General features: G+C 37.9%; 1 protein-coding gene across 6 annotated transcripts in view; it reads left to right on the top strand.

The window, feature by feature from the left end:
* The window catches only part of OSBPL6 (oxysterol binding protein like 6), a 96,882-nt gene that overhangs the window by 35,830 nt on the left and 41,783 nt on the right, over positions 1 to 19,269 (top strand). For all 6 annotated transcript variants that reach the window (XM_057411695.1, XM_057411693.1, XM_057411696.1 and 3 more), the window contains exon 2: positions 10,178 to 10,415. In XM_057411695.1, the coding sequence (XP_057267678.1) occupies positions 10,314 to 10,415 (102 nt within the window). In that variant the 5' untranslated portion in view covers positions 10,178 to 10,313. The remainder of the gene's footprint in view (positions 1 to 10,177; positions 10,416 to 19,269) is intronic.

Below are 19,269 nucleotides of genomic sequence, written 5' to 3'. Positions count from 1 at the left end.
TTAATTCATCAGTTTTGTCTCCCCCTCCCCTCTCCGTGTACCTGAGCAAAATCCATCGCATGCACTCTTGTATTTGCACCCATAAATACATTGTATTTATATTAAAACAGCACTGATATATTTATTTATTTATTTATTTTTTGATGGGACCCTCCCTACAAGCATTTGATGATAATGCCTCTCAAAATTCAAAATCAATAAACCAGGCAGTTTGAAACATGTAGCAAAATAAAATGTTTTTGTGGTAGTGGAAATGAAATATGCAGAGAAACCAGACATACCTTAATAAAAGAAGGGTGATAAAAAACAGCCAGATATGGATTTCAAGGGCCACAAGAGTCTTCTAGGCTTCTGTGCTCTGGAAGATTAGTACTATTTTTCTGAAAATATTTTGTAGTCCTTTTATAAGGGAAATTATTTTCTTTCCTTAAAATCACTGCCCAGTGGAGACTAATTAAGAAGCAATCTAAAAGTCTTTAGGCTTTTCCTTTGTCCAAGTTGGAAATAAGGAGGGGGAAAAAAAAAGAAGCTTTTTTTTTTTTTTTAAGAGCTTGTTGAATATTGTGAGGGGTTTTCCCACAAAAAAAACCAAAACAGGATACATAAAAATATTTTTATTCTTTAAAGCATTTTCAATCTTCTTATGGCTTTTTTTTTTCTCAAGAGTTAAAAAATATGATTTAAAAAAAAAATGTAGATGGAAACAAAGATCCCCAGCAATGTTTTCAGCTTTAAAAAGGGGTGAAGGGATGGAATAGTATTTATTGTTTTTTTTTTTTATTTATTTTTTTAAAGGTGTACTAGAATTATGTTAGTCTAGAAAGGATGATAAATAATGCTAATGTTATTTTTTCCTGCTTAATTTTTAACTGGTATATATTGCGTATTTCTTTTTACATAATTGTAAATACGTATACATGCTTAACCTTCTGCTCACAGCAGTCTGTTAGAAATGCATACAACGCAGGTTAGTATGCTGCTTTTGTAGTATGCAAAAAATTTCCATGCCATGCAAATCAATAGTATTTGTTACTGTGGTAGCCTGAGGAGCACAGAACAACAAAGACATCCTAATGAAAATCCTAGGGTAGCTTCAGCTATTGAAACAATCCTCAGAGACTGCAAATGAGTTGAGGGTTTATTTTGAAATTATCATCTAAACTGGAGGCTTGGACATACTGGGACTCCCCTAATTATCATGTATGCTTTGGGGCTTCTGGAAGGGTGGAAAGCTCTGCCTAATCATGTAGGCAAGCAGAAAATAGGAAAGGCAGATGTTGTACTGAGCTCTTCTTGTCTGAATCTGATTAACTGTTCTTTGACCTCATTCATCTATTTGATGAAGTCTGTCACAACTGTGTATTTTAAGGAGATATATGCCACACAAGTGAGTTTTTAAATATTATTTTTACTTTTTATATTATTGATACATTCTTGGACTAGCCACTCAGAAAAGCACCTCAGTGTTAAAGAAATAATACAATGTGTAAAGTGTTGGGGACATTATGTTCTGTTAAGGACGACATGAAAATTAGAGTGTCTCAGTGATATTTGCTGACACAGCAGTTTCCTGTGGAATATACTGCTAAAGTTATAGAAACTATGTACGGAAGTAGATCTTCATAAAAACAAAAAGCCCGTAAGATCCCCTATTCTATTCCTGTATCGTCCCCCCCCCCCCCCCCCCCCCGAAAAACCCAAACCAAACCAATACACGAACAAACAACTGTGAAAGCAAAGCTTAAGGACTTTAGAATAACGCTGCATTTAATAAAGTTAGTTGCTGTTTTGGAAAATGACATTTTCATTTCTTTGATAATTCTTCCAGCAAACGCTTGTTATGGGAGGTTGTCAAATGTAGGGCTGTGATACATGTCCTATATGAAATATGTTGTTTTTTTTTTTCCCGTTACTTTTGCATCATTGTTGAATATCAGTCAAGGAGAAGTGGGAGCCTAATTAAGAATAGTGATGCAGGTTTAGACTTTGCTTTCATTGACATAAACATTGTGTCTTAGCCAATTAATTATCTAATCTTTAAAGAATTTACTGGAAAATGCATGTGTAAAATGAATAAGTACTGCTTTTGTCTACCATAATATGAAATAAGACATAAAATAGCAAGGCATTAGGTTTTCTTTATCAGTTGAGATTAATGGTTTCATTGCTGCAATGTACATCTAGTCATATGCATCTAGCAAAATTAGCAAATAAAGTAATCAGTGAGGTGGAGGAGCTGAGTGCCCACATCTGACCAGGCATTAAGCCTTGTAAGCGAACACTATGTCTCAGTGTTTTGCTGAAGCCCAGCAACAGAGTGGTTGTAGGAGGGAGGCTGAATGCGTGCCCTGATCCCCCTGCAGCAGAGGCTGGTGGTTGACTCTATGATCTTGGGTGGGTCATCATCACTGCTGCATCTGGTCAGCGCAATTTGCACAATCATAGAATCATTTAGGTTGGAAAAGACCTTTAAGATCAAGTCCCACCATTAACACTGCCAAATCCATCACAAAGCCACATCCCTAAGTGCTACATCTATGTGCCTTTAAATACCTCCAGAGATGGTGGCTCAACCACTTCCCTGGGCAGCCTCTTTCAATGCTTGATAAACCTTTCAGTGAAGAAATCTTCCTCATATCCCATCTGAACTTCCCCTGGCACAACTCCAGGCTGTTTTCTCTCATCCTATTGCTTGTTACTTGGAGACAGACCTTCTTTCAGGCAGTTGTAGGGAGCAACAAGATTGCTCCTCAGTCTCCTCCAGGCTAAACAGCCCCAGTTCCCCCAGCCACTTCTCATAGGACTTGTTCTATAGACTCTTTGCCAGCTGTGTTGCCCTTTTCTGGACCCACTCCAGCACCTCAGTATCTCTCTTGTAGTGAGGGGCCCAGAACTGAACACAGGATTCCAGGTGCTGAATATAGCAGGATTATTAGTTCTGTGGCCCTGCTGGTCACATTGTTTCTGATACAAGCCAGGATGCTGTTGGTCTTCTTGTCTGCCTGGGCACACTGCTGGTTCGTACTCAGCTGGCTGTTGACCAACCCCAGGTCCTTTTCTGACAGGTAGCTTTCCAACCACTCTTCCCCAAGCCTGTAGTATTGCATGGTGTTAAAGTTCTTTAAAGGTCTTTTCCAACCCAAATTATTCTATAAACATGGAAATTGCAAATTACTCTGACCAAGTGCAGCTGTTTGGTCTGTATCAGAGCTCCTCTTCAGGCTTAATGCTGAACTTGACATTTCCTACCTACAGCCAGGTTTAAATCCTCCTGAATGCAGGATAAAGAGTGTATTATGGCAGTATTTAGACAGTGTATGAATTGCTGTATATAGTATCAGATTGAGAATTTGTATATGCCAATGTGGTTGTGAATGCCTGCAGTTAGACATGTACATTTGTGATCCAAACACTGAATATGCAGCTTTTAAAATATTTCAAAGGAGCAGTGGTAACAGTCATATGAATTCTATTATCTTCCAGCATTTACCAGTGCTAGTAAGATTCCCTGGTTTTCCTGTAGCACCTCATTTATTCTTACTTATAAATATTGGACCTGAAAATCTTCACTGGTCCCCTTAGATCAACATTATTGTTTTGATATCTATCTAGGATTTAAAATTTACTGGTCAGAGGTCTGGGACATGTGATTTTTGATGACTATTCTAAATATTAGCCTTGAAAGTTATTGTGCTATTAAAACTGTGCTAGAAAAGTGTTGAAAATGGATTTTTCTGATGAGAATTACTGATTTTGAATCAAAAGATAAAAGATTGCTCAAATTTTTTTCTCTATTGTCAACATGTGAAATGTAATCGATAATTTTCCTGAATCTGGAGTTGACCCTTAATTATTTCTGACAGAACCTGCAAATATATCTTAAAATGAATTGATTAAAGCCTTTTCCTAAAAAATTGATGTTTTGGTAAAATGAGGTAACTTGATTCTGCAATAGTGTCTGTAAAAGGATTGGTTCACTTGTTTATTAAAAAAAAAAAGACAAATTGCTTATTTCATGTAAGTGGTCTATTAAATCACCACAGTATTGCTGCTGCACTGAGATTTTTATTTCCATTATATTCTTGTGTTTGCAATATTCATGTACTGTAACAAACTCATGGTTATGATTTTCCTGCATGGAAGGTCAGCAGTAAAAGGGGAACAGGCAGTTATATGTTCCTCGTGATACGAGAACAAAGATTAGCCTCCACTCAGTGCTCAAATATTGAATGGCTGTGTTACAGAGCCGCAGAGCATCACAGAAAACCTTTTCCCTCCTAAATGAAAAACAGCCCCATATTGATAGATCACTGTGAAGATGTTTTGCTTGAAGTAATGCCAGTGACAGTCACATATTTTTGGTTCATTTATGTCTAGAGACTCAGTTCTGCACCCTAAATTGTCTTCTCAAATTACTCCAATCCTGCACAAGTTATTATACAGTCTATAAAGCATTCTGAGCATTCTTGCAGAAAAGAGTCAATCAGTGAGAAACAACATAATGTTTATCACAGAATTCTGTTTTTTGAATCCAGACTTCAAGTTACCCATTGAGAACTTCCATTTATCTGTTATATGACATGCAGGTTTATTTATAACTCTGGACTTACGCAAGTCATATTTGTAGGTTTTCGTCATTTCTACTAATAGCTTTTTTACAAACCACACTGTAGCTGCTGCAGTTGGCCAGGCTTGGTGGAACATCTTCAGATTTTGGGAGAGGACAGATATTCCCTGAACAGTGTCAGTGGACTTGCCGTATGGGGAGGCTCATAAAGTGGGGTAGCTGCAATAGCCATACCTCTGATACTGCTAATATTATTTTCCAGATGCTGCTTCTCTCCTGTGTCACCCATTTATTTTATGCAGTTTATACATCCTGTGTTTCCCAAGGCTTTGTGCTCTTTGCTCCCTGGTGTATTGTCTCATTTAATTATGTGTGTATCTCACTTGGACATTTTAAACCTTCTACCTTTTTTATTCTTTTCAATAAAAATAGTCTTTCTCCATTCCATTCCTTTCCCTTCTTTCTTTCCCTTTTTTTTTTATTCTAGCTGGTAACACAAACCCCCTAAATTTTGAAATTTTTAAAAATTACTATCTGTGCAATGAATTACTATCTGTGCAATTACTATGTGTGAATTATTTTTTATATGGACATTCAGTGTCTTCTTCTTGTGGTTTAAGCACGGCTGGTAACTCAGCACCACACAGCTGTTCACTCAGCCTTTCCCTTCCCTTCCGTACTTCCCCCACTTCTCTGGGCAGGATGGGGAGGAGAATCAAAAGAATGTAAACCCTGTGGGTTGAGATAAGAACAGTCCAATAACTAAAGTATAATATAAAACTACTACTAGTAAGGGAAATAACAAGGGGAGAGAATATAAAACTAGAAGGGGAATGGAACAAAAAAACAACCAACAAGCACAAGTGATGCACAATACAATTGCTCACCACCCACTGACGGATACCAAGCCTGACCCAAGCAGTGGTCTCAGCCTTCCAGGTGGCTACCCCCAGTTTATATACTCTGCATGACATACTGTGGTATGGAATACCCCTTTGGCTACTTTGAGTTGGGTGTCCTGTCTCTGCTTCCTCGCAGTTTCTTGTGCCCCTCCTCACTGGCAGAACATGAGAGACTGAAAAGTCCTTGATCAGGGTAAGTGCTACTTAACAACTAAAACATTGGTGTGTTATCAACATTGTTCCCAGACTAAAGCCAAAACATAGCACTGCACCAGCTATTAGGAAGGAGAAAAATAACAGCTGAACCGAGGACACTTCAGTATTTTTATGCTATTGAAAAGTCCAGTCCACAGAATTCCCAGGGAATACTTTTAAGAGATGCTGAATCAAATGTATTATTGTAACCTGGGATAGAAGATGATGAAAAATCAGTAAGTAAAAGTAGCTGTCAGTGCTTTTTTGTCTTTCAAAACTAGTCAGTGTGGCATCAATATAAAAAATAATCATGTCTTGGTACTGGGTTGATTGGTCATTTATTTTGATGCATCTTAAATAATTTTTTTTTTATATGGTAGAAACCATCATTTTTTTCCAGTATTTCTTAGGACAGAAAGACATTGAATCCCCTTGTGGATTGAAAGAAAATGAAGAATAGCTTTGTTTTTAAGACCTATCTAATACTCGATTTCAGAAACCGGGGGAAAAAACCCAAACCACAAAGCTAACAAACTGAGAATAAAACAGGGAAAAATAATTGTGCAGTAAAATATGTTAAACTCTGAGACTGAAACAGTGAAAGAATGGGGGCTGGGGAGTCCCTAGGTTTCCACTTCTCTCTCTTATTTTGTCTTATTATAAAATAAGAAATCAATACCAGATATTTAATAAAGAATAAACGATTTCTTACCTACTCAGTGAAGAATCTTTGGTGTATTTCTTAAGTAATTTCATATTTAGTTTCTGTACAGTAATTTTGTATTCCTTTATGAAATGGATTAGATACAGATATTTTGAGATGTTTTGCCTCATCTGGAGTATGTTACAATCATGGCACATGTTTTTCTCCTTATGCATCAGGGACCTTGCTGCATGGTCTGCTTGCAGGACTTGCTCTTTCCTTGAATTTGGGCAGAACTTTTTACCTTTCTATATGCGTTACATAAAAAATAAATAAAGAACTTAGAAGAGAATGTACTGAAGACCAAGTAAATAATGTTTATGATTACTGAATTACAAGTCATGTTTTAAATCCAAAATAGTTGAGATACCAGTGAAAAAAGTTGACCAGCCACCCCAAACCCAACATCATAGTTTTTTGAGTTTGTTTTTTAGATTTTGTATTATTTTCTAGAAATATTCTACTATGGTATGTGGCTTGCTTCTCTTCCCGTTGAAGTCAGTAGCAAAATTGCCAGTGACTGATGGAAAAAGTCTGTGAAAAATCTCAAAAGCACTGGTTTCGTTTTGGTAAATTGAATTTGTTGGCCAAAAAATTAGATTTGTTATTGTTTACTTACAAGAGACTGGTGGCTCTTCACATCAATTTGTCTAAATTTATTCCTTCTAACATGGTCTAAAAAAGATGTATTACCTAAATTTTAAGCCAAAATTGGAAGATAAGCTCTTAGCAATACAGAGAAACAATCCAAATTCAGTGTGCAAGAACAATAAGCTCAATGCTAGCTCTTGCTAGTTTGCATTAGTACTTTTTATTGTGCTGATAGTGCTTGTTTTTACAAATATCCCACTTGTCTGGTTTTCACTTTTAACCCTGAATTGTTTCTTTATCAGAAATTTCTATGTATAAGTAATAGCAATTTTGCATTGAATTTATTGTTGCTGTTAAATAGAGCAAGGAAAAATGTTTGCTTCTTGTAGTATGAAGGGGGGGGGGCAGTTTAGTTTTATGTATCCTTTTTGGAAGACTGCTATTGATAAATTTTGAGCAAGTTGTTGGTTAGGGTCAGCTCTTAATGCTTGGGGAACACCACAGAACCACCACTGGAGTTTGACTTAGACGTAAACCACAATTTTTTAATTTTTCTTTTTTTTTTTTAAACACCTCTCAAAACAAAAAGCCCATACCTGGCAACTATTGACAGAACTGCTTTTCTTGTGTACCATCTGCTAGCACTGTGTTTGCTTCTTTCAACAGTACCTATGCTTTGCAGAAGCCTTAAAAACACATTTGAAGAGGCAGATTACTGTCCTGTGCCAATACTAAATATATTCTTTTCACATAAGCTAGCTGAGTGAAGATGAGATGTTTTAAAAGGGCTTTGATTTTCATTTGCCCGAAGGCTGCTCTGCTAAAAAATTTTCAGTGACCTCAGAGCTGAAAGTGACTGAAAATTTGTCAGTTTAACTATTAAATAACTCAACTGTTCTGCACAGCTTTTTGAGGAGGGATTGTAGTTTTTGTGTTCTAAATTTTGTAATTTGATTTCTGATTTATAAGAAAGTTGCATAGACCTTGGGTTATCACTGTTGATACATCTCTTCAGCTGCAATTTACCGGATGCATTTGTAGAATATGAAAATACTGTTAAAATAGCTCAGCAGTTGCTGGTATGCTAGGATAGAAGAAAAGCCTCTCTCAGGGTGCAACTTCATTTTGTTTTCTCTCTGAAGTTCTGAAACAAATGTGCTGTTCATCTTGTTTCTTTTTTTCCTTCAAACTCTGCTTAATGTAGCACAACCCATCTTTTTAGGTTTCTTCTAGCAGGAACTTCTAATCCTAAGAAGAAAAGATAATTTGTCAAGGTGTTCAGGTGATGTGGGCAGCTTTTGCTTGTGGAACAGCCATGTCCTTCTAGTCATACCAGTGGGCTGCTATGTGGGCTCTGTGGATATTATGTGGGATCAGTATATCTTTGGGAGACTCTTTGATAGAGGTGGAAGCTCATCTGTAAGATGGTGATATTCATACTTGGAAAAGTGCTGGTAACTAATGAAGTGGAATCATTCCACTTTCCATAGTACAACGATCAGAAAAGGTGTCTCTCACTTATAAGTCATCACAGGTCTCAGCTCCAGAAGAAGGGTGTTTGTCAGGGTGCAGTATTTGAAAGCTGGTGGCCGCAAGGCACAATGTAATTAATTATTTAGCTGAATCAGTGTGAGTTTGTGGGTTCAGGATGATATTCTTGTATGTGTTGTGACTGGAGAAGCTAGAGCTCTATTTTCAATATGTCATAATTTTTTGAGCCTGCAGTTAGGTTGGAGTGTTAATGTATTTTTGTCCTGATCTCATTTAACATGGTGCAGGACAGCACCTGTCTCCACACAGCTAAAGCTAGCTATGCTTGGCGTGCTGTCATCAAAATATATGTGGAAGGACACTATTTCAAAATTAAAGAGAGGGTGATGAGGAAGATAGATGTTAGCTTCAAGCAGACGACATCATTCATGAAATGATTTTATCCAAGGTTAATGGGAGATCAGACACAGTATCTATCAGCTGAAGCATGATAAAAGTAATCTGTTAAACACTGGGAACTGTAACTCCATTCCTTAACTGTCATAATGTACTTGCAACATTTTTGTAGTGTTTGACAGTTAATGTTTGATTATTTATTGACAAAAATATCCTTGGTGCTGCCCTAAGTATCTATTTTTTCTGTTCTTGGATGGATTAAAGGTTTGGGTGGACAGAAGTAAGTGAGAGAAAGCATTTAATACTTGCAAAGAGGTAATACATGTAGCAGTGGCTGAGTAAACAGTAGTAGTAAAACAGGCCCCTGTAGCTGCCTTGAGTTAGCCAGCCAGGGCCAAATGCCCACCCAGCCACTCACCCCTCTCACATCAGTGGCATGTGGGGAAAAAACAGGATGAGAAAGCTTATGGGTCTAGATAAAGACAAAGAGACTGCTTATCAGTTACTGTTGCAGACAAAATTCAGGAAAAATTAATTTATTGCCAATTAAAATAGATTTAGGTAATGAGAAATGAAAGACATTAAAATGACAACACCTCCTTCCCATTTTTCGCAGGTTCACCTTCAGTTCTTCATTCCTGACATCTCTAGTCTTCCCCTGCCCCAAGTGGCATGGTGGGGTGTGTGGTGGTGTTTGTGGTTGGTACATAGCAGTTTTTCCTTTCCACTCGTACCTCCTTGCACTTTTCGCCTGCTCTGACATGCATTCCTCAAGGGCTGCAGTCCTTCAGGGAAAAATCTGCACAGTGTAGGCTGCAGTTCCTTCAGGACTATCCATCTCCTTCATGGGCTGCAGGGGAGTGAAACTTGAGTTGTCCACCCCCTTCAGTGAGGCCACTGACTTTGAAAGATGGACCAGATTTTAATAAACAACTTTCAGAATCCTTAATCTAACTGCAGGATTTTGACGAAGTGCTGATATAATGGGGCATTCAGGGGTATTTGTGTTTAATGGGAAGTCCTAAGGAGTTACTTGATAATGTTATGATACTATGCAAGATGCAGTAAATGATCAAAGGTTTGTAAACTTTGCCTGAGAATTGGTGTCAATTCCTTAAGCCTTTCTGTAGGGTAGTTTGGAATAATGTAATACCGCTTTAATGTTCTGTGAGAATGCAGAACAATGTGTTTGTACTGTGTCGTTGTTAGGGAGGGACATAAAAAATGGGAATTCTGTTGGATTAAATAGTGGCTGTCAACAGATTGCTGCAGAGCTACTTTGGAGCACAGGTGTATTCATTCACTCTTTCTCTCACATTTTTCTTTATTAAGGTGCAGTTCAGCTGAGATTGAATTCCTTTTGGGCTGTCCATAAACTGTGAAACAGAAGGATGCAGAAGACTGTCCCTTGCCTTTTTGTACATGAGTGATAAGAGCACAAGATCATTAGTACAAGTTTGCTGCAAAGATGAGTTCAGAGGAGAAGAGTTTATCTCCAGCTCACAAAACATCCACTCCATCACATCGAAGTGCCTCCTCTTCATCATCATCTCAGAGGGACAGGAGGCAGGTAAGGGAAAGATCTGCATGTTTGTAGTTTGGGTGAAATGATTCATTTATTCCTTTAATGTGGCCATTAGCTCTTGCGAGCTCTAAACTCGCTTGGTTATAGCACTGAATAATATCACTATAGCCAAGAAGTGTTGATTTTCTAATTTTTTTCCCCACTTTCTAAAGTGTTTTGGAAAAGATTCGGAAGCAACATGTGCACTGTGTGTGGGGCTGGAGCAGGAATCGCGGACAAATAGGAAACGTGTTCTGAGGTCTTTTGGGATGTGAGTTCTTTGGCAGCATGAACCTACAATTGCTTCAGATTGTTTTGTCCTCTATCTCTTTCTGTAAATCTGACTACAGAGATGTATTATCTTTTTACAAGGTGATATTTTAATTCAATATAAATATCATATTGTTCATCCTTTATGGAAGCACTTAAAATTTTAAATATTTGATTTACAGCAAATTCACACTAATTGTGCCACATCATAGTACTAGTCCAGTTGTGTTCGACTTTCTTGTGGTTGTTTTGAGGGCTGGGTGTACAGTATGACCCCAGCATCAGTGGGAGCACTTCAGAAAATATCAGAGCTGCCCATTAGACTTCAGATAGTTTGTCACCTGTATATTTGCAAATCACAGAATCATAATATAGTTTGGATTGGAAGGGACCTTCAAAGGTTATCTAGTCTAACCACCCTGCCATGAGTGGGGATATTTTCAACTGGATCAGGTTGCCCAGAACCACATCCAGCCTGGCCTTAAATGTCTCTGGGGATGGCACATCCACCACCTCTCTAGGCAACCAAATACAAAGGCTGATGCTGGAAGTTTCTTTAGAATAAAAACATACTTCAAAATTTTTATTCACGGAAACCTTGAACACTGAATCATCTTCTGAGTTGGTTTGACATGATCATGCTTAAAAAAGAAATATACAAAATGTAAGAATATAACAATTTTTATAATTTAAATATTGTGAAGATATTTTCGTTAATGCAATACTGGCTTTCTTTCAGCTTGACCAGGAAGAGATCTTAAATGTTTGCTGTGGTATGCATTTACTTGAATAGCTGTAGTTTAAGAACATTTTCCCCAACTACTTGTATGCCAGCTGTGAGACTGTTCTCGCCTGCTGCTGAAGTAGTTTTTTCCTTTGCCTGACTTATGAAAATTTTGAAAACTGAGAATTTTGATGAAAACTGAAATGTTAATAGCTTTGAATGTAAATAATCTCACCATAAGGTATGTTAAACCAGGAGAAGAATTCTAATATGTGTTCAGTAACAGGCAGGAAATGTGTCTGGAATTTTCTTAATTGTTTCCATTGCTTTTCAGCGAATCCAAAAATGATGTTCTCACAGGTAGTAAATATTTTCCATTTCATATTGTACAGGATTTGGGATAGCTGTAGTCAGTTAAGTCCTGGTTAGCATATGATCTCCTCTTAAATTGTCATTAGTTTCATCTGGAAGCAAGAATTCTTACATCTTTTGATTAAAGCATCTGTATAGTTTATCTCCTACATTCACACCCAAAGAAGGTGAATGCAAGACTTGTAGGACCTGCTGATGTCAGCTACGAGCATATTCACTGAGTTCTCTTTGTAATTAGGTAGTTTGGTATGATCATGCAAGTGAGAATGAAAAAAAATTACCTTTTGGGAATACATTTTAACATAAATCTTACGGCTACTATATCTGTTACCATAGCAACAGGCTATAGCAAGGTATACCTGTCATCATAATGAAATGGATGCTTAACTTAAAGTCCATATTTGGTCACTGAAACGTGAAGCATGGTTTTAAAATAATGCTGAAGAGGTTGATGGTGTGATGCATCCAGAGCTCTCTTGAATCCAATAATGCTTGATGATGCTTAGCAAGTATATTTAAGTATGTAAATGTGGACTGGAAAGGCAACTGCTAGGCATTAATTTTTTTGCCTTAGTGCTTTCAGTGTTAAAGGTAGAGAAATATGCAAGAGAATGAATGGATGGGCAATTTCTTCTGCAGTGAAAAAGAGCTGCAGCATGCAACACAGCATGAGGTGCAATAGTACTATATCCAGGGAAATAAATGTATGAATGTTTCCTCTGTGCATTTAGATGCAATGAATCAGTCAGCTTCATTGTACCATCTACTGTAACAACTGTATATCTAATTTCTTTCCTTGCCTGTGGAATTATTTGTACATGTTTTTGTTTTCATAGGCTTTCCTCCAAACACAGCGCCCTTCCAGAAGGGGTAATATGTATTGATATGGAAAGTGATGTGAGTGGATGAAGTGTCAATGTAGCTTTCATTGTCATATGTGAGGATAATACTTGTTATTTCTAGATAGTTAATGACTGAAATCTTCTCATCATATAATTCTTGGCAAAGTCATACCAGCAATTATGGAACAGCTTCCCAATAAATTATGGTGAAGGAGGCTGAATGACTGTGAACGTGACTATGATAAATCATTTCAGGGAGAGTGGAAAATGTTGTGCTGTATGTAATGCCAGCATTTTAATGTAGCGTTCTTATTTGTGCAATATATATCACCTAGGAGAATTAGCAGTCAGCAAAAGCTTTGACATTGCCAATTTTCAGGATCCATGACTAAGTAATTGATAAATGAGCAGATTACTGGAGCCAGCAATCACCAAAAAAATGGGTTCAGAGTTTTGGGGGGGGGGGGCTTTAAGCGTTTCAGAGGAGATGAAAACCTAGTCATATGCTGTTGCACAACAAAAAAGAGGAAGACTAACTCTGTTTTTAGAAAGTACAGCTGAATATGATAAAATCATATGTTGTGTATTCAGCTCGATGGGTGCAAGTTCTTTATAAATATTCCATATTTTATTTATTGACCAAGTATGCAAGTCATACTGCAGACTGTAGTACATTATATGTTCTCTGCAGTGCATGGGTAGTAATATTGTGCTGAGAAGGCAGAAAGAAGTAGATACATTATAGGGTTAACACTGTGCAGTTTGCTAAATTGGGGCCTGACCCCAGGGTGTTAAACAGAGAGAGTGATGCAGAAGGAGAGTAACAATAATGAAACTGTGAACAAAGGAGAGATTTTGACTTTTCTGATCACCATCTATCCAAAGGCTAGCTGATACATGATGTGAAGTAGATTTAGTAATGTCTGCTATTTTAAATGCAAAGATTTATCTTCTAATATCTCAATTTCCTTTTTAGTCCTTATGGGGGAGAGATGATCAGCTATTACCTCTTTGCCTCTCTGTTGGATTGCTGTTTCAACAAAGCCTGGGTTTGTTTTGCACCCAGCAAACACAAAAGGAGAAAAGCTTTTAGTCCTATTTCATATAGCCTTGTGTGGTCACCTTTCTCCAAGGAAGCTTTCATATTTCAAATGACTGTTGCCTTTCTGCCATACATAAAGTGTGAAAGATAGGGGCTTTGAAGGAAAGAAAGAGGCAGCAATCATCTGCTTTTCATATTTCAATGTGGTGAGGTTTGTTTGGTTTGTTTGTTGTTTTTTTTTTTCTGTAAGAGCAGTATTGCCTAATAGCAGAAGTGTGTACTCAAGGGATGAAGAAGGTGCTGTTTGCACTGAAGATGCTTGCCTGGCCTTGAAATTCAGGAGCAGAGAATGATTCCAAAATCAAGGCTCTGGTCTTGTTAAGAGGTCTGTGCTGGAAAATGCGTAGTTAGCTTTTTATAACCACCATATTTTAATTGTCAAAGTAGTCTCCTGAAAGCAGTATTTTCCAAGGTGGGTATCACTATTTTGTAGATATAAAGGCTTTTATGGTGATGGAAGGATTGAATCATTTGTCTAGAGCAACCTTAACCAAATCTTAGCTTATAGAGTAACTTGAAGACTATAAAAAGGTACTGCAGTAGGTGAATCTGGGGGTGAAATGTAAGGTACTTGAAAAAAAGGACTAATAATCATTATTTGGATATAGGGATGCAATAGAAATCTAGGTCTCACAGTGCTATACACTGTATTAAGCACATAAGGCAGTTGCTGGCATAAAGTGCTAATTAGGTGAAACAGACTGAGACCAGAAAAGAGAGGTGACTTGTCTGTTTTCTCTTTCATCAAATACTGATAAAGCATAATGAGAAGGGATGTACATAATTGGGAAATATCATGGGTTCTATATTAATTCTAGAGTTTCATGCTTCCAGCTAACATTAAAAAGAGTAAAAGCAGAATTATGAAGGCTTTTCTTAGCTAAGAAAACCACCATCAAGTTTTTCCCAGGAGATAGTGATCTGCGAATTTTTCCTAGATGTACTGCAGGGACCATCAGCTTCTGTGAAGCAGAGTTCACATGGGCAATCTGCATGCCGCAGCAAGTGGGTGGTGCAGGAGGAAGAAGGAAGAAGTGTCAGAAGTGGAGTGCTCAGCTGAGCAGTGTAGAAAGCAAAAGGTGCTTGTTTTAGAGAGTGGGACTCTTGTTCAGGAAATGAGTAGGTGAAAGAAATGAGTAGAGGAGAGAGAACTGGTTGGGCCTAGGTCTTTGTGAGGTTGTAGACACAAAACTAAGAAGCAAGGAGTAGTTTGCAGGGAGAACAACAACTGGTTGAGAAATTAAGAAGAGAGTAAGAACAAGGAAAGCAAGGGGAGAGGGTTGTTTGGTTTGTTTTTTTGTTTATATTTTGTTTTGTTTGTTTGTTTGTTTTTTTATGGTCAGCCCCCCCCCCCCCCAATGTGACTAATCTGTTATTTTAACTGCTTAGTGTTTAAGAAGATCTTTTTGTGTGGTTATTCTAAGCAATAGCAGAGTCACTTTTTCTGTCCCATATAAAAGTATTCCAGTATTAGAGGGTGAAGCTACTAAATGCAAAATGCTGGGGCTTAAAATGAGACCTGCTGTTGCTATTGCTTTAGCTTGTATTGCTGCTAAACCTTTCCTGGCAGCTCAGTGGGAAGTCGCAGAGCAGTGGTAATGATAAGAATCATGGCAGGAGCAGCTGTGATGGCAGCAGCTGTGGGATTTCAGCCACTAGTGCTTTTCCTTTGGTAAGCTAGGTTGGCAGGGTAAGGTCCATCATATACACAGATCTATCTTATCTTGCCTGCTGGAAATTAAAGTCCTTTGGAAGAGTCTCTTTTCATTGTCCTAGTTCATTTAGCATTTTTGATACTTTTTCTGGGAGACTGAGAATGATTGGATGTGTGAGAGTTTGTGAAAGGATAGGAGGGATTGTTCATGTTCATGTAGTGTATATTTTTTGGTTTTAATATGTTGAGATACCTTATAATTCAACTTTCTCTTATTTTATGATGAGCTACAATCAGTGACACAATATCAAGGATGGTTTTGTGGCTTCATTATAGATTTTATCTTCATAAACAATGACAATAATAATCAGGTAGAATTTTTAGTGTCCAGTGTGTCTCAGATATTGTGCCTTTACAAGATTGCAATACAATATAATGTTAATATATCCCATGTAGAAGAGAAGTCTGAGTGCATTTATATCGCTTCTTTATTCTTAAATTGAATAGGAGCCTACATGCTCACTCACTGCTGTCAGCCTGATGTGACATTAGGAAAAAGTTCTTGGTGGTTTGAAAATTTCACTTGTTCCTGTCTCTCTGTGACTTTAAAAGCTGGCAAGGATGAACAGTTGCGTAGTAGGTATTGTTCGGACCTGAGAACATGGAGCATCTTTCCACTGTAGCAAAACATAGACTTTTAAGAGCACTTTTACTTCTCAGTAGTTTGTGAGAATTCAAACTTCAAAATGAAGTCAAACTTCAAACTGAAGATGCTACTAAATGCCAAGTACTGTTATTATAGTGATGTAATTCTCTTTTGCTCTCTTTCCTAATTAACTCTCTTTACATAATACAGTTGAAGCAGCATTAGAGCAGGAAGTGTTAAATAAGTACTTCAAAAGCAGCAACTCGTTGGAGCAAGCAAATATTCTGAGGGAGCCAAAGAAGTGGCAAAATTGTTAACAAAAGCATGCAATTATTTTTCACTTTGGTTAGCTGCTGCTACTTTACAACAAATTTTTTTCTGAGTCTTTTAATAAAGTTTGAAAATGTTCCTTAGGTTCAGGAGGTAGTAGGTCTCACTTAGGTATCTGAAAAAATTTCGGAAACAATGTAATTTATGAAGCCATGGAACACTTACGTGAATGTTACATTAAGCTGAATGCCACTGCACTTGTCTTAAATCATAAATCTCAGGTCTGCTAGACTCCTTTTTCATCACTCATATGGATAACAGTGAATATCTACATGTGACACAATCAGACCTTCAGAAGAAGGTAGGCTTTCAAAGTGAAGCTCTCTGTGCTACAGATTTGTCTGGGGACTGGGTAGGAGGACCCTGTGTAAGTGAGACTTGGAGGGAGCTGGTGCAGATTGACCCCAGGGGTGAGGCAGCCCCCCCACGTCCCAAGCAGCCAAGCTGATGAGTGCATTTAAGTATGAGACGTTCCTGCTCCAGCACTGGGAATCCTAGGGGGCAGGGCTACTGGCATACATTGGCAGCAACACATGCACAGGAGCCCAGTTCAGACTGGATGCATCGGGCTCGTTGTCTGTATATTGTGAAGCCAGCCTGCAGGCACGCAGCAGATGTCCCTCACCTTGTGCCTGTATTTCTGCCTAGAATTTTCATGGTGGATACATGCCAACCAGAAGAACTACATCTGTGTGCATGTGCACTGGATGTGCTCTCTCCAGTTACTAGATATTTGGATCACGAATGCCCCTCCCTTCATAATATCTATAGTGGTTCAGAGATAAGATCTCCCAGAGTACAAGAACAGAGATTAATAGAGGGAGATACTGCCTCTTTCTAAGAAAGACTTTGCTTTAAAGCACTTGAAGGAATAAAATGGGCTGGAGCAGTCAAGAAGAGACAGATAGCCTGGTCTATGAGGCAAGCCAGCACAATGCCTGAAAGACCTGTGAGGAAAAAAATGGCTTGCAAGAGACTTGGTTCGGTTCTTGTCAGTGATAGTGTGCATGCCAAGCTATCCCACAGAGTCATGTGTACATGTTCTCTGAGCTTCATAAACATTGCTGATTTATCTCTAGGAGTGCTTTACACATTGCATGGAGTTCAAATATGTGCAATGAGAAGAGATTTATTTTTTTATGTTGTGTCAGTTTGAGTAGAAATAGCCTTTGTAGCTATCTCCTATTACAAACCTCAGGAAATTACTCACATAAAACCTTAATTACCTATGCAAATTATGACAGATAATTTAAAGTGGTGTTTTCAGAGCATGGCCCCTCTTACATTCCTCGTCTCAATTTTTTTTTCCCTCTATCATGCATGGACATCCATTCCTATGTAAGCATGTCTCACTTTCCTTGGGAATATAAACTAAAAGGTCAGCTTGTGTGCATGTTTAAAAAAATGAATATTCATACAATTCAAGTGTCCACAAACATTGGTTGATACTATCTTAACATGAACTCATTTTCTAACTGCAACTGATCCAAAATGGGGTCAGTGAGGAATGTGTATGCACACATGAGTTCAGAGGGAAGGGGTGCAGCTTTTCTGAAGTGCCATTTAGGATTTCTGGAAGCAAATGGGGGAGAAGAAAGAGAAGCACGATTTTATTTTCATTTCCTCAGTGAAAGGACAATAGTGAAAAAAAGAGGGAGGGTGATGGCAGGTGTGATGTGAGGGCTTCTGTTTTCAAGACACTTATGCATGATTGGGATTATCCACATTCAGGACATACAAATGTATTGGGCAGAATACATGTGTGCATTAGTAACATCCAAACTTCTGCTCCCCCACCCCCTCAGTAGAATAAAATTTAATGTAAAAGAAAAAATGCTGATCAAAAATTTTTCAAACTTCTTTTATCCTAGCTCCTGTATTTCTGTGCTTCATATGTTAAAGTTTAAAGGATATTGAGAAAGTCTAAGTAGGTAACTTACAAAAGGATGTAAAGAAAGGGCTTTCTTCTTTTGAATGTCCTCACTTTTATAGGTGAGTGTCCAGCTTTCTGGCCTATGATTTGTGTTAAGTCAGACTCCCTTGCAGTCATTCATGAAAGTGAAGACTGCATATATTTCTGAGGAAGGCCATTCAAAATTTCTAGAATAATCTGAAGTTGAAAGGAGAAGATCGTTATTAAAGACTTAGGCCGTGACTTGGTAGTTGTTCCAAACCATTGCTCCAGGAAAAAGAAGATTGCTCCAGGAAAAAGAAGATTGCTGTTACAAGACAGCTGTTTTCTTCTTTATCAATTTATGCTAATACTTCCCTCCAAGCTCTTCATAGGAGCAAGAGCTTATTTCTCTTCAGAGTTTGTCAAAAAACCCCAATCTTGAAATGCAAAGGCTTCTTTGCTTCCTGAGTCTAAAGCATTGATGTGAAATGCTACGTGCAATACAAAGCTGACATAGAGCTAACAGAGCCTTGACATTTCTATAACACAGGAAGTGTTTATTTTGCGTGTCCCCGGAATGAAGTAGAGTCATATATACCTGTCTGTTATTAATATGCTACAGAGGGGCTGCTTAGATACACTTGCCTTTCAGTAAAAAGGTTACAAAGAGATGATGTTAATCTGAAGCACATTTCTGTACAAGATGAGTATGTGCTACAAGAATAAAAATAATCTTACGTGTGCTATTCATAATATATGGTTGAGTTCCTTTGTTGGTTGATAGCTGAGATTGTTGAAAACAGCTATAGAGCAGTGTCAGTAGGAGATAACTGAGGGTGAGAATAGGACCATGGTTGCTTTATGCAAATTAAAACCAAAAAGTGCTAGAAGAAAAAAAAGGAGAAATACACTGATGGAGACATGGCTGTTTTGCTTTGTACTCACCTTTCTATCACGATACTCAAAATTCTGTCTTTATTCCAACATTGACAGAAGGAAAACCAGAGCTGACTGAGGAGCAGCCTA

This window comes from Pezoporus wallicus, unplaced genomic scaffold (assembly GCF_028554395.1).
Source record: "Pezoporus wallicus isolate ANWC-B61680 ecotype Strahan unplaced genomic scaffold, APGP_CSIRO_Pwel_v1 contig_6732, whole genome shotgun sequence".
In the NCBI taxonomy this organism is placed as follows: domain Eukaryota; kingdom Metazoa; phylum Chordata; class Aves; order Psittaciformes; family Psittacidae; genus Pezoporus; species Pezoporus wallicus.
Note: the sequence above shows the minus strand (reverse complement) of the source record. Positions and strands in the feature narration are given on the sequence as shown.